The sequence below is a fragment of the Triticum urartu genome, chromosome 2A, assembly GCF_056163025.1.
Source record: "Triticum urartu cultivar PI428250 chromosome 2A, HENAU_Tu73, whole genome shotgun sequence".
Lineage (NCBI taxonomy): Eukaryota > Viridiplantae > Streptophyta > Magnoliopsida > Poales > Poaceae > Triticum > Triticum urartu.
The window spans coordinates 348,695,221-348,720,430 of NC_141874.1; the positions used below are offsets into that span (position 1 = coordinate 348,695,221).

Below are 25,210 nucleotides of genomic sequence, written 5' to 3' on the forward strand. Positions count from 1 at the left end.
TATGCTGAATTCTCATACAACAACAGTTTTCAAGCAAGTTCGGGCAAGGCCCCATTTGAAATTCTGTATGGCAGGAAGTGCCGTACCCCTCTCAACTGGTCTGAAACCGGCGAACGTCAGCTGCTGGGTAATGACTTAATCACAGAAGCAGAAGAAATGTGCAAAGTCATTCGTGATAACCTCAAAGCAGCCCAATCCCGCCAGAAGAGCTACTATGATAGTAAGCACCGTGATTTGGCTTTCGAGATCGGAGATCATGTTTACCTCCGTGTCTCTCCTATGAAAGGTACTCGTCGCTTCGGTATCAAAGGGAAGCTTGCCCCTAGATACGTGGGACCTTTCAAGATTGTCAGCAAGAGAGGCGACCTCGCCTATCAACTCGAGCTTCCTTCAAACTTTGCAAATGTTCATGATGTGTTCCATGTCTCTCAGCTTCGTAAGTGCTTCAAGACGCCTGACCGCACCGTCAACTTCGAGGACATTGAGCTCCAAGAAGATCTTTCTTATCGTGAGCACCCAGTTGCTATTCTTGAAGAGACTGAACGCAAGACTCGCAACAAGTCAATCAAATTTCTCAAAGTCAAGTGGTCTCACCATTCCGACCGTGAAGCTACCTGGGAACGCGAGGATCACCTCCGTTCTGAGTACCCGGAGTTCTTTCAGTCCTAGATCTCGGGACGAGATCTTTTCGTAGTGGTGGAGTGTTGTAACGCCCCAGATATAACTTTCCATATTTGTATCCAACTCTTGCCGTCTCCGACGCTAAGTTATATTTATTTCTCGGGCTCGGGTCTTTGTCTCCGTGTGTGTTCTTATTTTCCGTGCATCTCTTTTCATGTCATCTCGTGCATTGCATTTGCATACATGTTCATCTCATGCATTCGAGCATTTTCCCCGTTGTCCGTTTTGCATTCCGGCGCTTCGTTCTCCTCCGGTGGCCATTTCTAGCTTTCTTTCGTGTGTGGGGATTAAACATTTCCGAATTGGACCGAGACTTGTCATGCGGCCTTGGTTTACTACCGGTAGACTGCCTGTCAAGTTTCGGGTCATTTGGATTTCGTTTGATACTCCAACGGTTAACCGAGGGACCGAAAAGGCCTCGTGTGTGTTGCAGCCCAACACCCCTCAAATTTGGCCCAAAACCCTCCAAACTCTGCTCCATGTCCTAGAGCGTTCGATCACGATCGCGTGGGCGAAAACCGCACCTCATTTGGACTCTCCTAGCTCCACTTATGCCTATATATACCCCCTCCAATTTCGGATCTCGTCTTCCTCCTCGAACCCTAGTTCCAAAAAAAAACAGTTCCCGCACCGACGGACGTGTCCGCCCCCGGCCGGACAGCGTCCGCCGCCGCCCGCGTCCTCTCCCGCGCTGCCAAGTGGCGCCGCCGCCGCCGCCTCGGAGGCCCGCCCGGCCCGTTACCGGCCCCCGAGGCCCAGATCCGGAGCGCCGCCGCCCGCCTCTTCTTCCCCGCAACCGGCGCCGTGCCTCGCCGCCTTCGCCGCCGACTTCGCCGGCCGGACACCCACCCGCCACCGTCGTCCACCGCTCCGGTCGCCGGCGCACGCCGCCCTGGCCACCGGTGCCCGCCGCTCCGCCCGCGGCCACCCCGCCGTCCTCGTCCGCCGCCCTCCGCCGCCTCTGCCTCGTTCGCCGGCGAGCTCCACCGGCTGCGGCGCCGGCCATCCTCGGGAGTCGCACCGAAACAGTGCCGCGTCGCCAAATCCGATCCGCGCTACAGTAACCCTAATTTTCGCGAGGTGTTTTTTTCTCTAAGTCCTGAAATTCTTGATCCAAGTTGCTCTGTTCGAGGCCCCGTAACTTTGCATCCGTACCTCCGTTTTGGACATATGATATACCAAAATCTTCGTCCCGACATGTACATCATTTCATTCCATTGCATCATTTGCATTTGAGGTCATCTTGTTGCCCAAAATGCTGTTAGAAGGAGGCTTCGTGAGTTAAATTGCAGATCCGTTAGTTCATCATGCACTTTTGTCATTTTTGCCATGTTTAATCCGTGCATGATATGCCTGTGCTCCTTTGGGATGAATTGTTAAGCATTTTGTCTTATTTCCAGAGGTGTCACCCATGCATTTTTAGGATGTGTGTGTTGTCTTGTGCAAGCTTGCGAAGAGAGGTACCTGAGATTGCTGATTTCAGGGACTAAGTGATTTTCACCAAGTCTGGGATATTTTAGTTCGTGATGCTATATGTCCAGCTTGTTTCCTAGTGATCCGTGCCTCTTTTGAGGATGATCAGTAAGGGAGTTTTGATATTTATGTTATGATCTATCCATCCATGTCTTTGTTTGCATATGTGGAGTGCTCTAGGTTGACTCAATCGAGCTCAACTTTAGCTTCGTTGTTAATCTGGGCAGATCGTCAACTTGTTTGCGATTTTGCCGATGCTACCGTTAGTGTTCCATGCATGCTATGCCTTTTTTCTTGCCATGTGTAGCTAGCATATTGTGTCTTCTTTCTGGATATATGCTTGCCTTGCCATGACTTGCACCGTAGTGAGTGCATCGAGCTCGTTTACATGCCTTCGTGAGCTATAATTTCAGCATGTCTCAGTTTTCACTAAGTCTGAAAACTGATTGTGTTCGAGCTATGTTCGTGAGCTCGGTAGAGTATTTTGTGATCCCTTTTGGCCCCAGGTCACTTTGGGTGTTTTGTTAAGCCTGTTGAGTAGCTCCATGCCATGTTCTTACTTGTCATGTTCAGGTTATTTATCATGTTGTTTTTCTGCTCCAAAGAGAGCATCGTGATCTGAAATTTCAGGCTAGTGTTAATTTCACTAAGTCTGGAATCTGTTTTGCATATTCATTTTTGCCATGCTTGTTTGAACCTCTTAATGGATGAATTTGCCTATGGCTCAGTGCTAGTATTTTGTTAACCATCTTGTGTACATCACTGCCATTTATTTTGTTTTCATGTTTGGTGGTTGTAGCATGTTCATTTCGTTGCATTTAGATGCCTACTTGCTGTAAATCGCAGACCGGTGTCATATCTTAAAACGCTTGCCATTTCCAAACCGTAGCTCCGATTCCAATGATCTTTATATCGTTTTCAAGCGATTTCATCCCCTCTATCCAGTGGAACCCTTGGAATTCCAAGTTGAGGCCAGGTTCATGCATTTCCTGTCATATCTTGCATTTTGCATCCCGCATCGCATCCCGCATAGCATATCATCATTTCATCATATTGCTTGGTCTTGCACGTGGTTGATTGTATCCTTGTTGCTTGTTTGTATTGTTGGGTAGAGCCGGAGACGAGTTCGCTACCGAGGAGCCCGTTGAGTTTGCTTGTGAGGATCCAGTCAACTTTGACAACTGTGCAGGCAAGATGATCATACCCTCGAAATCACTGCTATCTTTGCTATGCTAGTTTGCTCGCTCTTGCTATGCCAATGCTACGATGCCTACCTTTTGCTTGTCAGCCTCCCAATTGCCATGTTGAACCTCTAACCCACCATGTCCTAGCAAACCGTTGATTGGCTATGTTACCGCTTTGCTCAGCCCCTCTTATAGCGTTGCTAGTTGCAGGTGAAGATTGGAGGCCGTTCCTTGTTGGCACATTTATTTACTTGTTGGGATATCACTATATTACTATGTTATTTAAATGCATCTATATACTTGGTAAAGGGTGGAAGGCTCGGCCTCTCGCCTAGTGTTTTGTTCCACTCTTGCCGCCCTAGTTTTCCGTCATATCGGTGTTATGTTCCCGGATTTTGCGTTCCTTACGCGGTTGGGTTATAATGGGAACCCCTTGATAGTTCACCTTGATTAAAGCTTTTCCAGCAATGCCCAACCTTGGTTTTACCATTTGCCACCTAGCCTTTACTTTCCCTTGGGTTCTGCAGACTCAAGGGTCATCTTATTTTACCCCCCCGGGCCAGTGCTCCTCTGAGTGTTGGTCCAACCGTCAGCCGCCGGTGGCTACCAGGGGCAACTCTGGGCTGGCCTACCGGAAGTTTGGACAATCTGAGTGTGCCCTGAGAAAGAGATATGTGCAGCTCCTATCGGGATTTGTCGGCACATTCGGGCGGTGTTGCTGGTCTTGTTTTAACCTGTCGAATTGTCTTGTTGTACCGGGTTACCGAGTCTGATCGGTGTGTCTCGGGTGGAGGTCTATTCCTTCGTTGACCGTGAGAGCTTGTCATGGGCTAAGTTGGGACTCCCCTGCAGGGATTGAACTTTCGAAAGCCGTGCCCGCGGTTATGGGCAGATGGGAATTTGTTAATGTCCGGTTGTAGATAACTTGAACCTTAATTAATTAAAATGAATCAACCGAGTGTGTTGCCGTGATGGCCTCTTCTCGGCGGAGTCCGGGAAGTGGACACGGCGTTGGAGTAATGCTTGCGCAGGTTGTTCCTCTAGATTCTCGCTCGCGCCTTGCCTCCTCTTCTCGCTCTCTTTTGCGTATAAGTTAGCCACCACATATGCTAGTCGCTTGCTGCAGCTCCACATACTTGCCTTATCCTTCCTATAAGCTTAAATAGTCTTGATCGCGTGGGTGTGAGATTGCTGAGTCCCCGTGGCTCACAGATACTACAACTCCAGATGCAGGTCCAGGTGATTCCGCTCCAGGTGACGAGTACGAGCTCAAGTGGGAGTTCGACGAGGACTCTCAGCGTTATTATGTTTCCTTTCCCGACGATCAGTAGTGGTGCCTAGTTGGGGTTATCGATTCAGGGTCTTGTCGCATGTTGGGGGTCTTTTCTATTTTGGCGCCGTAGTCGGGCCATGAGTGATTTGTATGATGAATGTTATTTATGTACTCTGATGTGACGTGGCGAGTGTAAGCCAACTATGTTATCTTCCCCGTTTTATTATGTATTACATGGGATGTTGTAATGATTGCCTGACTTGCGACATTGCTTTCAATGCGGTTATGTCTCTAAGTCGTGCCTCGACACGTGGGAGCTATAGCCGCATCGAGGGCGTTACATCATCGAACTTCTCCATCTTTTTAATATGGACTTCCTGGTTTTATTTATTTTAATCTTTTTTATGAAATTTTGAAGCGCTCTATTTTTAAAAGTTGAACTTCTTGTTATTTTATTTTTGAACTTGTTGTTTCCATTCTTTAATACCGAGGAAAATCTGAGTTTTCTTTAATCATCGAACTTCCCGTTGTTTTCACTTTGAACTTCTACCACGTATTTTTTTCATAATTTCTCACCCGTTCATCGGATTTGCACAAATGATGTACCGTGCAGATTACCTCTCTCATAAGAAGTTATGAACTTTCCTGTGCCGAGCACCTGAACTTCTTGCAACTAAAATTTTATACTTTAACTTTTTATTCTTTTTTCTCATTTGAAAACAGACACCATACAGTACGTGAACTTCTGTCAGTTATTAATTTGAACTTCTCTCTGTTTCACTTTTAGTAACGAAAAATATGACTTTTTTATAGACATCGAACCGCTCTAACTTTTTTATTTGAACTTCTTTGTGTTTTTTTAGAAATGTGAAAATAGGAGTTTTTTAGAAACACTGAACCTCTTCATTATTTAAAATTGAACTTGTTGGTTTTATTCTTTAGTAACTGGAAAAAACCATTATAAATATCAAACTCCTCCGCTTTTTCTAATTGAACTTCTTGGTTTATTCTCTAGTAACGAGAAAACTTGATTTTTCTTGATTTTTATTGGTTTTTCCACCATGAATTACTCAAGTCTACACCGTTGATTTTTCTCCTCTGCACATCCCGTCTCTTGAGTCTTGACTTTTAAATCCCCCCTTGAATTATTAAAGTTTTTGTTACATAAAGTAAACAAGTTTGTTCTTTTTTGTGCCTAAATATTTTTTATTCTCTGAATTTCTGTCGTAGCTCCATCTGGACTTCTACACATATGTCATGACTGTTCCCTAGTTTTTTTTTACCTTTTTTGTTTGCATTAGTGGGTTTTTTGTTGAACTTCGCTGGTTTTCATTTTTGGACTCGAAGGGGTTGTCATATCAACTAATATATATTTATCATTCCGCTTGAGCATCTTATTTTATGAACTTCTAATCTTGACGAATGCACCAGACTTTGGGAACACCTCGTTCTTTTTTTGACCTTTTTCAGCAAAATTAATACTTGAACTTCACTGACTTTTTTTGTGGAGCAAGCAAATGTGCAGACCACACCAGGAAGAGGGCACATTTTCTTTCGTTGTGGACATTTTTTTAAAATCACATGGAGAGCACACAATCACAAAGAGGAAAATAAAGAAGGAAAAAATTATGCATTTTTCTTGTTTTTTGCTCATACATAGAAAATGTGTGTATCCACATTTTTAAATCTTCTATGTTCTTTCTTTGATCTACATGACTTGGAAAGAACAACATGTCACAAGTTGCCCCGAGGTACATCCCTGAAGTTGTTAACGACACCGAGCGAGAGCGCTCCTGCGGTGGCACCCATTTTGCCAGGAATGTGTGAATGGCAGGAAATATGAAACCTTGTGCCACACCAACAAAAAGGGTGAGAAGCAAGGTTGGAAAAAGCGCTAGGCGATAGGCGGGCCATGACTCTTTGCCTAGCGCCTAGCCTGCCTAGGCGTAGCCTAAGCAGGCCAAGGCGTTTTGTATGGGCCCTGTTTGGATCCTAGAGTTAGTGTTAGTTTGAGTTATTTTGGGCTCAAATAGCTCAAAAGGATCCAAACAGGTGGGTTAGATTTGGTTAGTTGCCTCTAACCCATGTAAAAAAAGTATCCCGATGGAGAGGTGCTAGTTGGGCTAGTTTTCCCAGGGCCCACACAAAAAATAACTAAAAAAATCGCCCCCCACACCAGATCCCTCCCTCCCCCACCAGATCCCACCCTCCCTCCCGCACCCTCTCACGCGACTTTCCTCTCGTTCCCCACCGCGCCGCCCGCCCGGGCGCCGCGCTGCCCGCCCAAGCCGCGACCTCCTCCGACCGCCGCTCGTCCTTCTCCGGTCGCTGCTCGCCGCTCGCCCCGCTCCCGGTCGTTTCTCTCTCTCGTGCGCGGAGGCAGCGCATCTACCAGGGATCCAGCGAGAGGTGAGTCCGTCCGCTCCTTCTGTACTCGTGCTCTCCCTCCTCGTACGCGTTCGTCTGTGCAGCAAGTCAGCAAGAGTAGTCCATAGCTAGATTTATTGGTGGAACTTCTTGTTGGTTAGCTAGTGAGCAGCGGCGTGGCTGGATCTTTCTGATTAGTTAGCTAGTGAGCAACAAGTCAGCAAGATTAGTCCATAGCTAGATTTGTTGGCGGAACTTCTGATTAGTTCATAGCTAGATTTTGTACTATTTTATGTTAACAACACTGGCGGTGATGGTTAAAAGAAAACCAATGATGCATTTTACATAAGAAAGAGACGCGAATGTGAAGAACATTAACTGAATCAGAGTGTGAAGCTAATGAACTGACATTTTCAGAGTCGAATGTGAAGCTAATGAACCAACAGTAACTGGATCAGAACACCCTGTTCAGCCTCCTCTCTTGTTGCAGATGTTCTTGTGCAAATTAGAGCATTAAGAAATGAAGAGCTGATCTATATAGTGTGATCAACTCAATACTTCATCATTAAATAATATTTTGGTACAATTTCATGTTTGTTATGCACTAGCTGTTATAAATAATCAAAGTTAGAAATGTATCTCATAAATTAACATGGACAAGATTACTTATTCCGGAGAAGAGCACGACTGCATGTGCACTGTTGAGTTTGGCTTGCTTGTAGTACTTCCTGGATGCGCTACTGATTCTTCTCTTCTGGTGCCGGTGGTATAGCTTGGAGAAGAGCACCCGCGATGGACGGAGACGGCTTCGACGTGTGGGGTTCGCAGCCGTCGGCAAGCGGCCCCGCTACCCATGCCGGTCTTGACCTCAACACGCAAGCGCCGGCGTCGGAGGGGTTCCCGTGGCTTGGGCTCTACGGAGCCTTCCTCCAGAGCGACGATGATGAGCTCCTCCCTGGGCGCGTCAGAGGCTCCGGGCTCCCTCCCTATCGCCCACCCTATGCCCGGCGACTGAACTTCGGCGGCACCTCGTCGGCAGCAGCCGGTCGCGGAGGAGGAAACCGTGGTGTGTTCCTCGACGGGTCATCGTCGGGGGCAGGCGGCGGTGTTTGGCAGCGCGCCAACTCGGCCGCCGCGGCCCCCAGCCGTCGTAACCATCGCAGTAGGACGGCGTTCAGTGGCGGTGACGTTCGGCAGCGTGCCAACTCGGCCGCCGCGGCACCCAGCCGCCGGGCACCGAGGAGTGTCGTCCGTGGGAAAGCATCCGGCTCCGGCGGTCCCTTCGCCAGTGGTGATGAAGAATTGGAGGATGATGTGGAGGAGTTAGCGAGCTCCGGAGGTCCCCTGGTGAGCCAAACAAATCGAGCCCAATGGAATGATGCTAATAGTGCCTGCTTGTTAGAATTGTGCCTTGAGCAACGTGCAGCAGGAACGTATAATGGTGTACAAATGACTGCTGAAGGGTACCAAGCTGTTATCGACGGCTTGCTTGCTAGAAGGGGGTTGGTGTATTCCCGTGTGCAGGTGAAGAACCAGATAGTCGTACTCGAAAACACCCACTCTTTTTGGCGATACATGCAAGTGCACATAGGGTTGGGGAGGAAACCAGATGAAACCATTGATGCCGACTCTGAGTTCTGGATAACACACACAGAGGTACACTTTTACTGTATATATCAATGTAGTATATCTTTAAATATGTTCCACCGCATGTAGAATGTCTTGGGTATGTTAGAGTTTGAGGGGAGTAATATATAGACGCAACTACTGTATTTCTAGCCTGGGAGTAACTAATCCTGGGTATACTCCCTTCATCCATCCAAACTCTATCGTGGGAGTAATATATGTTTAATTGTAACTAATCCTGGGAGTAATATATAGACGTAACTACTCTATTTCTAGCCTGTTATGGATGGATGGGTCACTGTGATTATTTTTCATTGCCCACAGGCAAGAAAGAGTTAGAGTTTGAGGGGAGTAGTTAAGTCTATATATGCTTTTATGTAAATAAAAAATGGACTGTATACTATCGTAGTTTGATTGACTGCTTGCAACGGAAAGCAATCTGCTACTCTTCCTTTTTACCTTTTCTTGGGTGCACGTACAGGATGACCGACTCATATACTTACTAGCCATATATATGTCAGTTCATTAGCTTCACATTCGACTCTGAAAATGTCAGTTCATTAGCTTCGCACTCTGATTCAGTTAAATAATTTAAGTCTCGAGCAGTACATTTTGATCGTTCATTTTCTATCTGAGCCAGTCTCATATCTTAACTAGTTTTACTTTTTCACTATCCTGCAGAAGAAATCATATCCATTTGCCGCAACAATTTGGTGCAGTCTGAGAATTTAATCTTCAAGTTGGTTCCTATCTTGGGTATGTACTCTGATAACTACTTTGTGAAACTACCTAGGAGGGTTAGTGGATATTCTGGTTTGGATTGGGTGCAGGAGACACTAGCCCGAGATACCCAATGCTATAACATGTTTAGGGTTGAGAGACCTTTGTTTAACCGGCTACATAATACTTTGGTGCAATCATATGGCTTGAAGTCCACTTCAAAAATGACATCTGTAGAGGCTCTAGCAATGTTTTTATGGATTGTTGGATCACCACAGTCAGTTAGACAGGCTGAGAACCGTTTTAGGAGGTCTATGGAGACAGTAAGTAGGACATTTAATAGAGTTTTGACATGCCTCCTCAAGTTAGCACATGACATAATTGTACCCAAGGACCCAACATTTTCAGAGGTGCACCCAAACTTAGAAAATCCAGCATTCTGGCCACACTTCAATGACTGCATAGGAGCTATAGATGGGACACATGTGAATGTTGTGGTGGATAAGAGTAAGAGGATTCCATACTTGAACAGACACAATGAAACCAGTCAGACTGTGCTTGCTGTTTGTGATTTCGACATGAGATTTACATTTGTGATGTCGGGATGGCCTGGGTCAGCACATGACATGAGAGTTTTCAAAGATTCCATAACTACTCATCATCAGAAATTTCCACATCCACCACCAGGTTTGCTACTTGAACTGTCTTCCAACATTTTTTATCCAATTACACTTGTGCATCTAAGTCTCATTGTGTGCCTTCCACAATATGTAGGGAAGTATTATGTGGTTGATGCGGGCTACCCAAACCGGCCGGGCTACCTTTCACCATACAGATGCACAAGGTACCATGTGGAACAATGGCAAAACGGCCCGCCGCCACAAGGTATGAAAGAAACCTTCAACCATGCACATGCCAAAGTTAGGAATGTCGTTGAGCGATCCTTTGGAGTGTTGAAGATGAAATTTAGGATTTTATTGAACATGCCAAAATTTCCAGAGGACAAGCAAAATAGAATTATTGTTGCTTGTATGGCTCTTCATAATTTCATTCGAGAGAGCAGAATTGCGGATGGGGAATTTGATGCATGTGATGCTGATGAAAATTATAACCCAATGCCTAGTTCTTCTGCATCTGCATGGCCAGAAGACGAACCTCTTGTTGAAGATATCAACATGAATGACTTCCATGATGAGTCAGCTCATGCTTTGTTTCATGGAGTGTAAATTTTTTTGTGAAGCTTGATTGACGATTTGTATGTTTAAGTGGGACATCTCATTTGTATGGACAAAATAAAATTTATCATGTTTTGGACCCTTGATTTATAAAGATCATTTGTTTGTGTCAACTGTGAGCGCGAGGAGGCCACATAAGAGCCAGCCACACCAAATCCGGCAGGAAAAAGGGTCTAAAGGAGCCAAATGATTGAGAAAGTACATTTATTGTCAATCTAACCCTGTCATCCAAACACCTTATTGGTTAGAGTTAGTTCAGAGTTAGAATCTAACTCTAACATCTAACTGAGTTAGAGTATCCAAACAGGGCGATGGTATCAGGCTAGCATGACAATTTTTTGGCTAGGCATAGCCTTAGGCATTTTCTACTACATTAGGTTAGGACAATTGAATGATAATAAGATACTCCCTTCATCCAATGATATAAGATTTGAATATTTCCCTCCATCCCATGATATAAGATCTTATATTCAGATCTTATATCATGGGATGGAGGGAGTACATCACAACAACATGAAGAACTAAAAATGATCCACTCAAGGGAAGTAGCAGTAACATAGGAACATCAAATATTCAAATATAGTTGAGGCAAACATCACGCAAGACCAAATATGGCATATAGCATTATAAATTATGATCTCAAGTTCACAAGTACTTTATTCCTAGAATCTTATTTGAAAGACTTCTCTCAACTCAAAATAGGGATAGTTCCACAGACGCACAACTTGAGTTAATTTAGGATCAATAGGACATGTCCACTGTCAATGGGACCTATCTTGTGTGGCTCAGCGCTTCCAATACAAGTAACTTAAGGATCTCCAACACGAGAAATATTCACGCCTTCTCTGAGCTCTAGCTCACGGGAAGTATTTTTCCTCCTCTTCTTAGATGCCTCCTCAAGAGATTTCTTGCACCTATCTTTAGCTTCCTGCAAGCTTTTCTTACATTTAGCCACAAAATTACCAACATGAGCCACATGCTGCTTGTGATGATAAACACCTCCAATGATCACATGGTTACAAAACAAACACTTCACTTTGTCCTTGTTGTAAACATCGGCTAGACTCCCATACTCCCATCCCACATCATCCGACTTTCTCTTACAAGCATTCTCTTCCAGCAACACTGATGTTGTATTTGTCTCCAACATCCTACAAATGCTCAAATACACAGCAGCAATAGTTCAGTAATTCACATCGATAATGATAAAAAATATGGACCAGGTCTATCAAAGTGGAGACCACAAGTAGGCATAAATCTAGATAATAATCAAAGCAAAAAATGCAATATAGTATGTCTGTACGGGTGTGCGTGTGTCCACATCCGAAAAACATATAGTATAAGATAAATCATTACCCACTTAATTACGTATATGATTTTTACAGAAGAAGGCAGAAGCAAAGCAGTATAAGTTATAATATCATAAATTCATAGTATATGCAGATCAAATATGAAATAGGTAGGAAGCTGCCTATCAAGAGATTCCAAGCAAAACAAACTAAATAGAAAATACAAAAACTACAATGAGGGAAACCAAAGAACATAATTTTTTGCATTACAAGCTTATAAATTTGTTGCATAATTGCATTGGAAACTTATTTAGTCCTGCAAGGCTGCAATGCTCGATACAAATCCAGAAGCAAATCCGTTTTTATACCGACTAAACAACCCTGATTAATGAACCTCTATTCTCCACAGTAAAGATTACCAGCAACCACATACATATGATCCTACTTTTACACTAGGACTAGTTCTGGCTGGTGTTGCATCTTGGCATCAACCAACAGAAGAGAAAATCATAGCACAAACTTCCAAGAAACTTTCTGTTGTGAAGTAAATCAATAATACAAAAACTACCATGGAGGAAACCAAAAGAACATATTTTTTTGCAAAAGCTCATAAATGTGTTGCATTCGGAACTTGTTTTGTATTCCAATGCTCAATACCGATCCAGAAGCAATTTCCATTTTATACAAACTGAACAACTCCTCTGATATACTAATTTGAAGTATCATGTGAAATAAATAACCTCGTATCTCTACATTCAAGATTACTAGTAGCCACACTCACACGCATATGATCCTACTTTTAGACCAGTGTACTAGTAGCAGCTATGTCACTGTCACATTTTGGCATCATGCAACAGAATATGATCCTACTTCTATACTAGTACAGTAGTACTAGTAACGTCCAGTATCACATCTTGGCATCATGCCATGTATATAACTTATGAACTGAGACAACCATAGAAGGAACTTCATTAACATGAATAGTGCACAGAATGATTACCTTCAGACTAGTGGATACTTGCCTTGCTTCTTCAGGCACTAGATATGACCAGCCCACTTTAACCTCCTCGTGGGATGAGTTGTCGAGTACAACTGCATCACAAAGTTACTATTATTTTCAGGCGTGTCTTTTTCCATTAGAAGTGATCAGTAAAGAAAATTTCATAGGTTCAGTGTCTAGGGTGGTCAGGTCATTTGGTGCAACGGCCAGCGACAGTAGGCGTAGGTCAGGCAGAGGGAGCACTACACGCTGCCGAGCTGGCTGCCGGCGAGCACGGGCATGCCGGATTGCGGTGACAGACTAGGCGAGACCAAAGGCATTGAGCCAGGCCAGGAGCAGCTTTTACCTTGAGCCTGAGCATAGTTCATGTCTCTCACTATATTGTTTATGCCCAAATACTAATTGCTTCTTAACTGTATTTGTTACATCTTGTAAATGCATGAGCAAATTCAGACACAACAACATCAAGGCACGTATAAATCATTTGCAGATCAAACAAACTAACTATCATTTCTTTTGTTGACTCGATTATGGTACTGCTACGTGATGCTTACATGACATTTAAATTGTGAGATCTCTGCACAATTTTTTTATTGAGTGGCACCCCTGCGCTGCAATCCTAGATCCGCCAGGGATGGATCAAACAGCACCCAATTAACAATGTAGATAAATCAATATCAATAAATAAACTGCAGATCAAGTGATTCCATGCGAGGGACATGCCAGCAAGTAGCAACAAACTAGCAATCCAGGGGACGATGTAGAGGCAGTACACGGGCACAATGAATACACGAGAAGGGAAGAGACAAACAAAATCGAATTGGTAGCTCACCTATAGCAGTGAAGAAGATCGGATCTCAGCTTGTCGTTGAGCAGAGGGATGGAGAGGAGGAAGAAGTCATGGGCGACCAGATGAGGTTGGGCGCGGCGGCCGGAGGGAGGGAGGCTGGGCGCCATGGTGGAAGGAGGCTGGCCGCACCAGCGGGGGATGGAGGCCGGGCGCGGCGGGGGAGGGAGGCCGGCCGCCAGCGGCGGCGGGATCCAGTCCAGTCGTGGCGGCGGGTGGGTTTGGTCGAGGTGGGGAGGAGAAGGTCACGGGTTAGCTAATGGGCCGTTCGGAAGGTGTACGTGGACTGCTCGGTTCCATGTTACGATCTCGGGAATGTCTCTCATCGCTCCTATGCAGGCCCCGTGATCCAAATAGTTATTCTAATCTCAGAATTAGAAAAATAGTGTTACTATATATATATATATATATATACCCGAAATCTTAAAAGTGCATGCGCATTATTCCGTCGAATCGAGCGGCCGCGTCTCGACCGCTCGTCCCGTGCGAATCGTGTGGCCCGCGAGGGTCAGGTGCTATTTTGTCGGGAGAGACTATTTTGTTGCCCTCGCCCACCTCTTGCATCTTATCCATTCATCCCACCTCCCACTACCTGCCGCCCCGCACCGCCGCACACCTCCCCGTGACACGGCCGCCTCCCGCCCCTTCTCCAGGCCATGCGCCCCTCCACCGAGCTCCTCCTGCCGGCGATGTAGTTGCCGCTCTGATCCTCCTCCCGGCTACGCAACCTGCCGCCACCGCCGACCTCACGCCGGGATGACGCCCCCGGAGGTCGAGGGGGATGCAGCGGAACCGGAGGTTCAGGCCGAGCAGATCAGCCGGGGCTGTGGAGCCGGAGAAGCAACGCCGTCGTATCCCTCCACTTTCCTAAGGAGACGCCGTCAGAGCTCTTGGGAGGGGACATACAGGTAGAAGGTCGCCTCTTTCTGGATCATCGATCGAACAGGCTGGGTGGGGGAAAGGGCGCGGTGACCGGATTTGTCGTGGTCACGGGTTGAGGACGGGGCGGTGGCGTGCAAGCATTGTTATGGATAGGGAAAAGGAGCATGCATGGACAGGATGGAGAAGTCGGTAGCATGTGTGTACACCGCCGGCCTCGTTGTGTAGTACAAGGGCGTGGTGGTCGGATCCATGGTCACTGGGGTTGGAGTACAGGGATGCAGCGTTCAAGCTTCGCTATGATGGAAAATTCGTCGTGAATGAGTCGGCTTGATAGAGAAGAGCACAGGAGACCGGCTCGGTTGATAAGAGTAGAGTAAGCTAGAGCTAGCATAGATGGGAAAGCAGGGGAGGCTACTCGGTGATACTGCTGGTCTGCTACAAATTTGTGTACGCGTGCGTGCTTTGACTAAGTGGGGACTTGTATTTCTTCAAGGCTTAACTGATCAATGAGCTAATCGATTGATTCGTAACCACACAACGATAAGGAACCTTATCTGTTTGGTTCCTTCTGTATTTTCGTCCTCTGTTTTCTATTGAATGTATGTGTTCCTCTTTTCAGATTTATCGGTCTTTTGGGGATGGGTGTATTAGGATCTGGGTGTAAGTTGATGAGTGCTGCTATGCAGACGATACATGTTGGACGATACATGGACGATAGTGTAAATCAGACCATCCATGCAAAAAAGTAGGTGCAACACAGCCATTGGATTAAACATACCGTGCGTGAATCATTCAGCAGTATCGTTTGTGAAGTAGTTTCGTAAGTTGATCTATTGTTTACTATTTTTTGTTGGCATCCACCATAGTTATAGTTGCACACGTAGTAGTCCTAGTTGGCACATGCATAGCCACCGAGTTGCACAATCTGGTCCGCATAGTCGCATATGAATTGTTTTGCAACTAGGCAGGCCGCATAGTCGCATATGAATTGTTTTGCAACTAGGCAGGTCCCCTTATCCAAGTTGTTTTGATTGACTTGCCAACCAAGTAGTATAATTGTTTCTGGGTGGCAATTTTGTTAATTTTGACTAATGTGTTTGTTCTTTTTCTGTTTTGTTTTGCAGAGACAAATTGGTTGGTGAAGAAGAGGTGTCTGGCAGTGAAATAAAGGTTTATATTTTCTTTTTTATCCTATGACCATTTATTATGCTATTCTCTTTTACCCTCTCAGCAGTTCAATCTTTTTTGTTCATTGTAGGGTTCTCCAAATAGGACCTCTCAGCGGGATTCAAAACGGGCTGCTCAGCGGCAACCATGTGGCACTGATAATGACGGGGATGGAGAGGATGACGACGTGTCCCAGAGAGTATCTAAATGTGTTGGCATCCTCAGGCTTTTATAATTGCAAAAGAGTACCTAATTACCTGGCATCCTCAGCATTTCTAGTTGCACAATACCATCCAACTAGCTGACATCCTCAGTCTTTTTGTAGCTGCCTTGACACCCTTAGCATTTTATTCTAGAAGCCAGAAACCTGAATGTGCAATTTTTTGATTGGTCATGCAAGTGCTGAATATTTCTTTTCGAGTATCTAATTAATTGACATCCTCAAGATTTATAGTTGCACAGGAGTATTCAATTAGTTGGCATCCTCAGCATTTCTACTTGCACAAACAGTATCCAAGTAATTGACATCCTCAGCCTTTCTAGTTGCACAAGAGTAACTATTTTTAGTACCATCTTCAAATTTTTAAGGGTTGCCCAAGAGTATCTAATGACTTGGCACCCTCAGTCTTTCTAGTTGCACAGGAGTATTTAGTTAGTTGGCATCCTGAGCATTTTCTAGTTACACAATAGCATCTAACTGGTTGACATCCTCAGCCTTTCTAGTTGCACAAGAGTAACTGTTTTAGTTGGCATCCTCTGCATTTTGTAGTTGCACAACTAACATAATATCAAGTTGGCATCGTCAACCTTTTTATCCATTTTTTGAAGAACAAATATTTTATGTGCAGTGTTAACTAATCACCTTTGGCTCCTTTTGTTTTGCAAAACCGCAGGTGATCACGGTCGAAATGTGATCGCCTTTTTGGCACCTTTTTCTGATGAAAAGAAAAATAATTTCATCTTCTTTTTTGTTTCACTTTTAGTAACATCCTATAGAACACATTCCCCCTATTGCAACTTGTGTGACACAAGCCTATTTGTACGCTCGTTTTTAATACTGTTCTTGTGCCTTTTCTAGTCTGGTTTCTTTGATGCACACATTGACAACAAAAGTTGGGCTTTGGATACAAGTTTAGTTGCACAATTATATGTTTATATTAGCAGACATCCAACCTAGAGTTTTTTAGTTTCATCTAGTCTGTGTGTTGGTTGTACACATTTTTTAAAGGAAAAGATGGACTGAATGTAGTGTCTCCGTAAATAGAAGCCCATATTTGTGCCAACTAAACATGGATCTAAAACCATCTTTTCCTGCAATGTGTGCAACCAACAGCTAAAAGATTAGAACAGATGGTCTCTAGTCTGGGCTGTTTTGTTGCACATTTGCATAAAAAGGTGGGCTTGCACCCATGCTTAGTTGCACAAATATGTTCAGAAACAGTACACCCAGTCCATCTTTCTAGTCTGAGATGTTTTGTTTTGCACACATGTTGCAGGAAAGTTGGTTATAGACCAATGACTTAGTTGCACAAATATGTGCTTCTTTTTGCACAAATAGTACACCCAGTTCATCTTTCTAGTCTGGGCTGTTTGTTGCACATATTTTGCAGGAAAGTTGTCCTTGGATTAATGCTTAGTGTGCACATATATTTACTCATTTATAGTTTTGGCTGTTGGTTGCACACATTGTAGGAAAGTTGGCTTGGATCCATGATTTAGTTGCACAAATATGGGCTTCTATTTGCACAGACACTACATCCACTCCATGTTTCTAGTCTGGGTTGTTTGTTGCACATTTCTTTTGCAAACCTACTTCCTTGTGTCTATTTGCACACATCCAGGCAAAAGTTGGTTTTGCTACTGGGTCTACTTGCACAGAGTGGTGTTTAATTACACAGACATCAGATTACTGTTGTTACTCCCTCCAATTATGGAGAAGATCGGTGGTAGATTCAGAGGCAAAGGGGAAGGGAAAGTGAACAAGGGAGGATCTGGAGCTAGAAGGGAACTTACCTTGATTGATGCTGCCTGGTATGCCTCTCTCCTTCCTATTGAATCACTTCAGTTCTTGCCAAAAAAATTCACCTTGTTTGGTTTGCCATAGCAGCTCTGTAGGTTTTTGGATCTAGGATGGGATCCCCTTTCTTTTATGGAGAAGACGGATACGCCGTGAAGGAGGAAGCGTGGGTGAGGGAGACGTGGGAGGCTTCTAGAGGGTAGTGGGGTCACGTGATAGCGACCAGGCACATCCACGAGGTAGGGGGGAAATTGCACATCAACTATTAGCATTAAAACTGCACCACGCGGTATTATAGTTGATTGTGGTAGCACAAACGTTGGTCTAAAAAATAGTTGCATCTCATAGTATAAAAGTTGCACCATCTAGTACAACCAGTTGGCAATGAAAAAAGTTCATCGAAACGTATATAAATTGGGGTCTAGTTTTAAAGATCTCGTTGTGAGGGTTCCAACGGTGAAAACGGATTTTAATTTCGACATGTAATTCGAAAGTTATAGCTTTTTGAATTTTTTGGAATGCAATTAATTGCCTTTTTGCTTTATTACTGGCATGGCAGAGCACATGAAAAAGAACTTGGGCCAGCGTGAAGGCGAGTGCGTTGAATGATGCTTTTTGATTTTGGTCTCTCAAGGATCAAGCGGACTTTCCTAATCAGGAGATGCGACATAAATTTTCCTAATACAGCCGGCTGCCCAGGAGCGCTAGCGAGCGCACGGCTGCTCGCTAGACGCGTCCACACACACACACACACACACACACACACACACATATATATATATATATATATATATTATGATAACACCCCTTAAGACCTTATTCTGATAATACCGAAGCCTTATTCTGCTAACACCGTGACACGCAGCGAGCCAATCAACCCACCCCCACTGCTCCCACTCCCACGTTTCCTCGTGCCCGCCAACCCATCTCCTCCCACCTTCTTCCCCTTCCTCACCGCAGCACCTCCCTCCCTCCACCGCACCACCTCCTCCCCGCGTCGCCGTACCACCCCCTCCACGCGCCACCGATGGGCCCGAGCCACCGAGCATCCACAACTTGCTCCGGCTTCCTCCCTGAGCCACCGGCCCACCCCTCCACCTCCTTCCTTCGAACTAGAGCATACACGCGCCCCTCCCGGTGATGCACGGCCGCGCAGATCTCGTGCCCGACGACGAGCCTCTGAACCCGCGCCGCCCGGCGTCGGGCCCTAGCTACCAACCCCCGCAACTCTCCCCCCACCTCCATCCCAGCCCCACCCCCCTCGCCGCCTCGACCCCGCCCCTTTGTGGCCTACGAACCACATGCTCCTCCCCTCCCTGCTCGCCCCCGGCGCCCTCATGGCCTTCCCTTCCTCCCGTCTCTCCCATTCATCAGTGCGGATTCAACCGCCGGAGATGGGGCGCGCGACGGCGGTCGGATCCACACACACCAGCCCCGGCGACCTCCTCCGTGGGACCGACCTCATCCCCCGGGCTCCTCCCGCCGGCGTCCACCACAGGACCGACCTCCTCCGCATCCCCCTGCTGCAGTTCACTTGAGACCAAATCAGCCCCTCCTCCACTTGCAGCCCAAACGCCCCAGACTTGCAATGCGCGGGGCACGCGATGCGGTTTAGCGCGCCTGGCTGTGCATTTCCTGGCTCCAACGACATTGTGCAATACGGAAGGGCGTCGCGTGCAGTTTTGGCTGTGCTCCGCTGTGCAGATGGGAACGCAAATCCGGGGCGCTTCTGCAGTTTGGGCTGTGCTCCGATGTGCAGATGGAACGAGCAGAGGAGGAGCCACACGTGCTAGATGTTGATGGTGGTGGTGGGAGCTCGCGTGGATCTCATCGGCGAACGGTGGCCACACATGCACAGCGGCGGTGAGCAAAGGAAGAGGACTGGAGGCAGGAAGAAAGAAGGTCCTCTCGCGGGTCTGCAGCCAATATCCATCCTGGCGAGGATCCCCTCTCCTCCCACTAGCATGCGACCCGTCGCCACGGGCTTCCACGTGCATCCCTCGTGGCATATCTCCTCTCTTCTTGCCTTTACTACGAGCAATGCAGTGCAATCCTTGGCGTCGGAAGAACGGCGGTCTACTCCAGCGGCATGGGATGCAGTACTTGGGCACGCAATGTGCGGTCCGCTGTGTGAGCCAGTTCAGTCCGTCGGTGCTGCGTGTGTAGTGTCCTTTGGGCGTGTAGTGATCCCATTGCAGTGCCGATGACTCGATTTTGCTGTTGATTTTGATGAATTTAGTGCAGTATAAAATCTCTAACGCAGTTTGATTAATTCCTAGTGCGGTTCGTCGGACGTTTGTGTGTGGCTCGCACTAACCAGCACGGTGATGAAGACTACCCTGGATCAATGCTATTCTGCTTCCTCTGTCGCGTGCAATTTGCCGCCTGCTGCACCGTCGGAGATCGCCTTGCAGTCCATATTTCAAGCCCGTGCAGCTCACAGACTGCCTATGTGCGGTGCGGCTATGTGTGCTTGCACATCAGTCTCTCTCTTCTTTCTCTGACGCCCGTCTACTTTGTTGGTATGTAGGTGTTACAAAGGCCAGCGAGAAAAGCTCCAACGGTGGACAGAAATGCAATGGCCAGAGCCACCTCGCAGTGACTTGAATCAATTTAGAAAACAAGCCGCGGTCCACTGTTTTGTCTTCTTTTAAAAAAATCTAAGTGCACTGTAGTCATTGTCTTGTGGTTCAGTTGAAAAGAAACCGTAACACATCAGCACGCGGTTTGGTGTTTTTTCTGCAGTTCACTACTCTCATTCGTGTCACTTTGGACTCTGTTTCTTTTTTGCTTTTTTGGATGGGAATCTTCGGTGCACTAAAGTTTCCTATCCGTTGTTCTTGCGGTTCAGTTTACCAGTTTTTGCAGGATATGGGGGACAGCAAAAAGAGAGAAAAATGAATGTGACTCCGGGATGCCTCTGCTCCGACGGTATAATGCGGATGAATGTGGAATCAGCTACAGTACACTACATTCGACCAAATGGTCCAGATGCGTTTGCAAGAAGTTAAAAAAATTAATGGAGTTCACTAAACTCACCATGTAGTCTTGATGCATTTATAAAAAAAGTTAGAAAAAGACAAAAGTTATGAAATTCAAATTAACAGAGACAAATATTTTTTCTGGATTTTTGATGTGCAGTGCACCCAGATCCTGCGAGCAGTGCATTGCACGCCCCGGTGTGGTTCATCCACGGCCATTGCCGACAAATAAACTCATGAAGTACGCTTGACCGTCGGATGCAGTGCGGTTTTCTGTCTGATGTAGTTCACTCGTCGATTTTGATGTCGTAAAAAACAAAGTTTGTGTGTTTCGATACTTTAAAACCGCTCTTAAACCATGAAGATCTCAAAATGAAGCTCACTTCTATATTAGATGTAGTTCACTCGCTCAGCCCATGTGGTCCACTCGCTTGGTCAATGCGCGTAAAAAATTAATAAGTATGAAAAAAGACAACAAAAACTCATGAGGTTCACTTTTGGTGGTGTTGCGGTTCACTTTCAGGAGTGTTGCGGTCCACTCTCGTTCAAAAAAAAGTTGAAAAAAGACAACAAAAACTTGTGCGAGAAAGTTTACGTCCGACAAAAAGAAATCATGAAGTTCACCTGACTGTCTGTTGCAGTGCAGTTTTTAGTTTGAAGCAGTGCGTTCTTCTGTCCGACGACGATTTTGGTGTCGCGAAAAAACAAAGTGTCCGCTTTTCGTTAATTTTAAAATTGCTCTTAAACCGTAAGGAATTAGAGAGTGTGTTCCACATGAAAAAGTTCCGTCTCGTTGATATCTTTCCAATGACATATCATTTGAATCATTTCGACAAGCGGTTTGTAAAAATTTCGCAAAAAACGACCGCTGCCACTCGTCGTCCGCCGCACCATTTTCAAAATTAACTTAAACCCGTAAGGATTCTCAAAACCATTTCTACATATGAAAGTTGCGCCTTGTCCATAGCATTCCAACGATGTATTACACGCCTCGTTTCGACAAATGGTTCAAAAAATAGATTGAAAACAGTACCGAAATAGAAAAAAATTCAAAAAAAATGCAATTCCATGATTTAGTAAATTTGAAACTGCTCTTAAACCGTAACGAATTAGAGAAAACAATAGTTATGAAAAAGACTCGCCGCGACGATATCTATCCAATGGTGTATCATTTGCCTCATTCCGACGAGCAGTTTAGAAAAATCACGACAAAACGCTCGCTGCCACTCTTTGTGGGCCACACCATTTTTAAAACTACTCTCAAACCGCGGGGAATCTCGAAAAGTGTTCAACATGGAGAAGTTGCATCTAATCCGTAGCTTTCCAACGGTATATTACACGCCTTGTTCCGATAAGTGGTTAAAAAATTAGAGCGAAAACAGTACCGAAAAAACACTACGCGCAGGTTTTTCCGACACGAAGTTCACTAGTCTCTATAATGCAGTGCTCTTGCTAAAGAAAGTGCAGTGCCCTCGCGTTGAGCATGCAGTGCGGAAGTGTTATCAGAATAACTATTCTGATAATATTATCAGAATAGACGGGCTGTATATATATAGACACACATACACACACACACACACACACACACACACATATATATATAGACATAAACACTATTCTGATCACAACCTGACATGCCCCACTAGTAGTACATTGAACTTCCCTATGAACTAGGTTGAACTTCCGCCAACATTGCCCAAATGGGGCTTGCGATATACCGTTGGAAAGCTATGGACACCAATATCATGACCCAACTTAAATTTTTGGCAAAATATAAGTGGTTTAAGAGCAGTTTTGAAAATTGTTTTTTCTTCGCACAAAAAACGTGAATCGTATTTTCGATCGCATTTCTAAACCGTTTATCGAAATGAGGCATATAATATGGCATTGGAAAGCTGTTGAAAAACCGCTCCTTCCACATGTTGAAAGTTTTCTCTAATTCCCTATGGTTAAAGAGTAATTTGAAAAAACGTAAAATTTCGTAAACCGAACAGCTGAGTTCGTTTTTTCGATGTCATTTCTAAACGGCTAATCCAATGGAGGCATATGATACGGCGTTGGAAAGCTAATGAAAATGCGCTACTTTTCCATCTTGACAGTTTTTTTTTCTAATTTTGAATGGTTTAAGAGTAATTTAGAAAATGGTCCAAGTCCTACCGAGTTTGTATTTTCGAGCTAATTTTTTAATCGTGCGTCCGAATGCAGCAAATGATATGGCGCTGGAAAGCTTGAACAAATGCGAAACTTTCTGGTATGTATTGTTTCTCCCAATTCTTTACGGTTTTAAGTCAGTTTTGAAAATGGCGAAAAACGTATTTTTGCCGTAATTTCTACAAACTTTATCGGAATGGGGCAAATAATATACCGCTGAAAAGCTACGGAAAATGCGAAACTTTTTCATGTTGATGGTTTTCTCTGATTCCTAGCCGTTTTCAAGTAATTTCGAAAATGGCGGGATCATGCGTTTTGCCTTTATCGCGAAACAGATTCTTCAAAAATGCACTGTGTGAAGAACCCGAACTTCTCGCCACGTGTACCTGAACTTCACTCTGTTTTTCACGTGACTTTTTTGCTCGTAGGTCTCCATCCACTACTCGTAACTCTCCATCCATTCACCGGAATTGAGGAGGTGATATACCGATGGAAAGCTGATGTAAGCACGCAAGTTTCCCGTGTTGATCGTTTTTTCATACTCGCGACGATTTTAAAAGTTTTTCATCTAAAATTCATTCAGCGTAGTAGTTGAACTTTCTGCTGTTTTCACGTTGAACTTCTGTGACGTATTTTTGTGTGTAATTTTATCATCCATTCGTTAGTGTTACACAAATGATATTTCTTTTGTATAAACCTATCTCACATTTTTTTAACTTTCTACGATGGAGGACTTGAACTTATATCAACAAACTTTTAGTCTTTGCTTTTTTATTATTTTTAATATAGAATGCACACCATGTAGTACGTGAACTTCTCGCAGTTATCAATCTGAACTTCTCTCGGTTACGTGAAAATATCTGAGTTTTTTATGAATTTTTAATCTGATTTTCTTAATCCTTTTTTATGAATTTTGAAGCGCTCTATTTTCAAAAGTTGACCTTCTTGATATTTTATTTTTGAACTTCTTGTTTCCATTCTTTAATAACGAGGAAAATCTGAGTTTTTTATAATCGTCGTACTTCTTCATCTTTTTAATATTGACTTCCTGGTTTATTTATTAATCTTTTTTTACGAATTTTGAAGCGCTCTATTTTCAAAAGTTGAACTTCTTGCTATTTTATTTTTGAACTTCTTGTTTCCATTCTTTAATAACGAGGAAAATCTGAGTTTTTTATAATCAACGAACTTCTCCGTCTTTTTAATATGGACTTCTTGGTTTTTTTCTTAATCTTTTTATGACATTTTGAAGCGCTCTATTTTTTTAAAAAAAAATGAACTTCTTGTTATTTAATTTTTAAACTTCTTGTTTTCCATTCTTTTAATAACGAGGGAAATCTGAGTTTTCTATAATCATCGAACTTCTCCATCTTTCTAATTTGGACTTCCTGGTTTTATTTATTTCAGTAACGGAAAAAATCCTACTTTTTGATAGACATCGAACCGCTTCGTTCAATTTGAACTTCTAGGTTTATTTTTAATAGAACTTCTTCATTATTTTGAATAGAACTTATTGGTCTTATTCTTTAGTAACCGAAAAAACTGAGTTTTTCAAATAAATATCAAACGCTCTGCTTTTAAAAGTTGAACTTTTTTGGTTTTATTATTTAGTAAAGAGAAAAAACTGAGTTTTTAATATCCATTGAACTACTCTGTTTTTTAAAATTGAACTTCATGGTTTTAATCTTTAGTATCGGGGAAAATCTAAGATTTTTATAAACATCAAACAACTTATTTTTATAAACATCGAACCACTCACTTATTTAAATTTGAACTTCCATATCTTTTTAGACTTTAAATTTTTATTCCTTTTGTCGTATATGAAACACACTCCATGTAGGAGGAACTATTTTCAGAAAGAGCATTTTTTTGTTTCAATTTTGTAATGGAATGAGAGAATTATTTTAAAAGACCAAACATTTTCTTTGATCTACCCATTTTACTTAAATCTCAACGTCTAGAGTTAACATTTTATCGATGAGGTTTTTTCTTCTTCTTCTTGGTTTATAAAGATCGAACTTCTCCATTATTTTAAATTGAACTTATTACTTTTTCCTACTTTTTTAATGCAATTTAATATCACACCTTTTCATGTTTCTCTCCAAATGTTGCAAATTCATCCAAAAACAAATGAGCTTCAACCAAAATTATATCAACCTTTTTTGTGCGAGCAAGTATGATGTGTTTTTTCTTAGTTCCATGTTTTTGTTGTGTTTGTTAACTTTTTTCTTCCAACATTTTGTCCGAACTTCTCTTGTCAGCATGTTTGAACTTCTAGAATTATTTTAGAAACAGGGAAATCACTTTTTATAGAATC

At 44.0% G+C, this 25,210-nt stretch overlaps 4 protein-coding genes across 5 annotated transcripts; 3 read left to right on the forward strand and 1 right to left on the reverse strand.

The window, feature by feature from the left end:
- The first annotated feature begins 7,761 nt into the window (after positions 1-7,761).
- Positions 7,762-8,694, forward strand: LOC147985064 (uncharacterized). The gene has a single exon (XM_087541390.1). The coding sequence runs from the start codon at positions 7,771-7,773 to the stop codon at positions 8,692-8,694; it is 924 nt and encodes a 307-aa protein (XP_087397516.1). The 5' UTR covers positions 7,762-7,770.
- A 2,460-nt stretch (positions 8,695-11,154) lies between these two features.
- Positions 11,155-14,002, reverse strand: LOC147985065 (uncharacterized). 2 transcript variants are annotated; one of them, XR_015616391.1, is made up of 3 exons: positions 13,681-14,002; positions 12,849-12,940; positions 11,155-11,710 (listed from the first exon to the last, which is right to left on the reverse strand). XR_015616391.1 is itself a non-coding variant. In XM_087543858.1 (2 exons), exons 1-2 carry the CDS (start codon positions 13,803-13,805, stop codon positions 11,368-11,370), a joined length of 468 nt encoding a protein of 155 aa, XP_087399984.1. In that variant the 5' UTR covers positions 13,806-14,002; the 3' UTR covers positions 11,155-11,367. The 2 variants fall into 2 exon arrangements, 1 of the variants encoding a protein (XP_087399984.1); XM_087543858.1 differs by lacking the exon at positions 12,849-12,940.
- A 284-nt stretch (positions 14,003-14,286) lies between these two features.
- LOC147985066 (uncharacterized) lies at positions 14,287-16,251 on the forward strand. The gene is made up of 3 exons (XM_087539836.1): positions 14,287-14,603; positions 15,702-15,747; positions 15,836-16,251. Exons 1-3 carry the CDS (start codon positions 14,452-14,454, stop codon positions 15,977-15,979), a joined length of 342 nt encoding a protein of 113 aa, XP_087395962.1. The 5' UTR covers positions 14,287-14,451; the 3' UTR covers positions 15,980-16,251.
- Positions 16,252-19,554: 3,303 nt separating this feature from the next.
- On the forward strand, positions 19,555-20,368 carry LOC147985067 (uncharacterized). Its single transcript, XM_087539837.1, has 3 exons — positions 19,555-19,899; positions 20,041-20,218; positions 20,292-20,368. Exons 1-3 carry the CDS (start codon positions 19,555-19,557, stop codon positions 20,366-20,368), a joined length of 600 nt encoding a protein of 199 aa, XP_087395963.1.
- Positions 20,369-25,210: the final 4,842 nt, after the last annotated feature.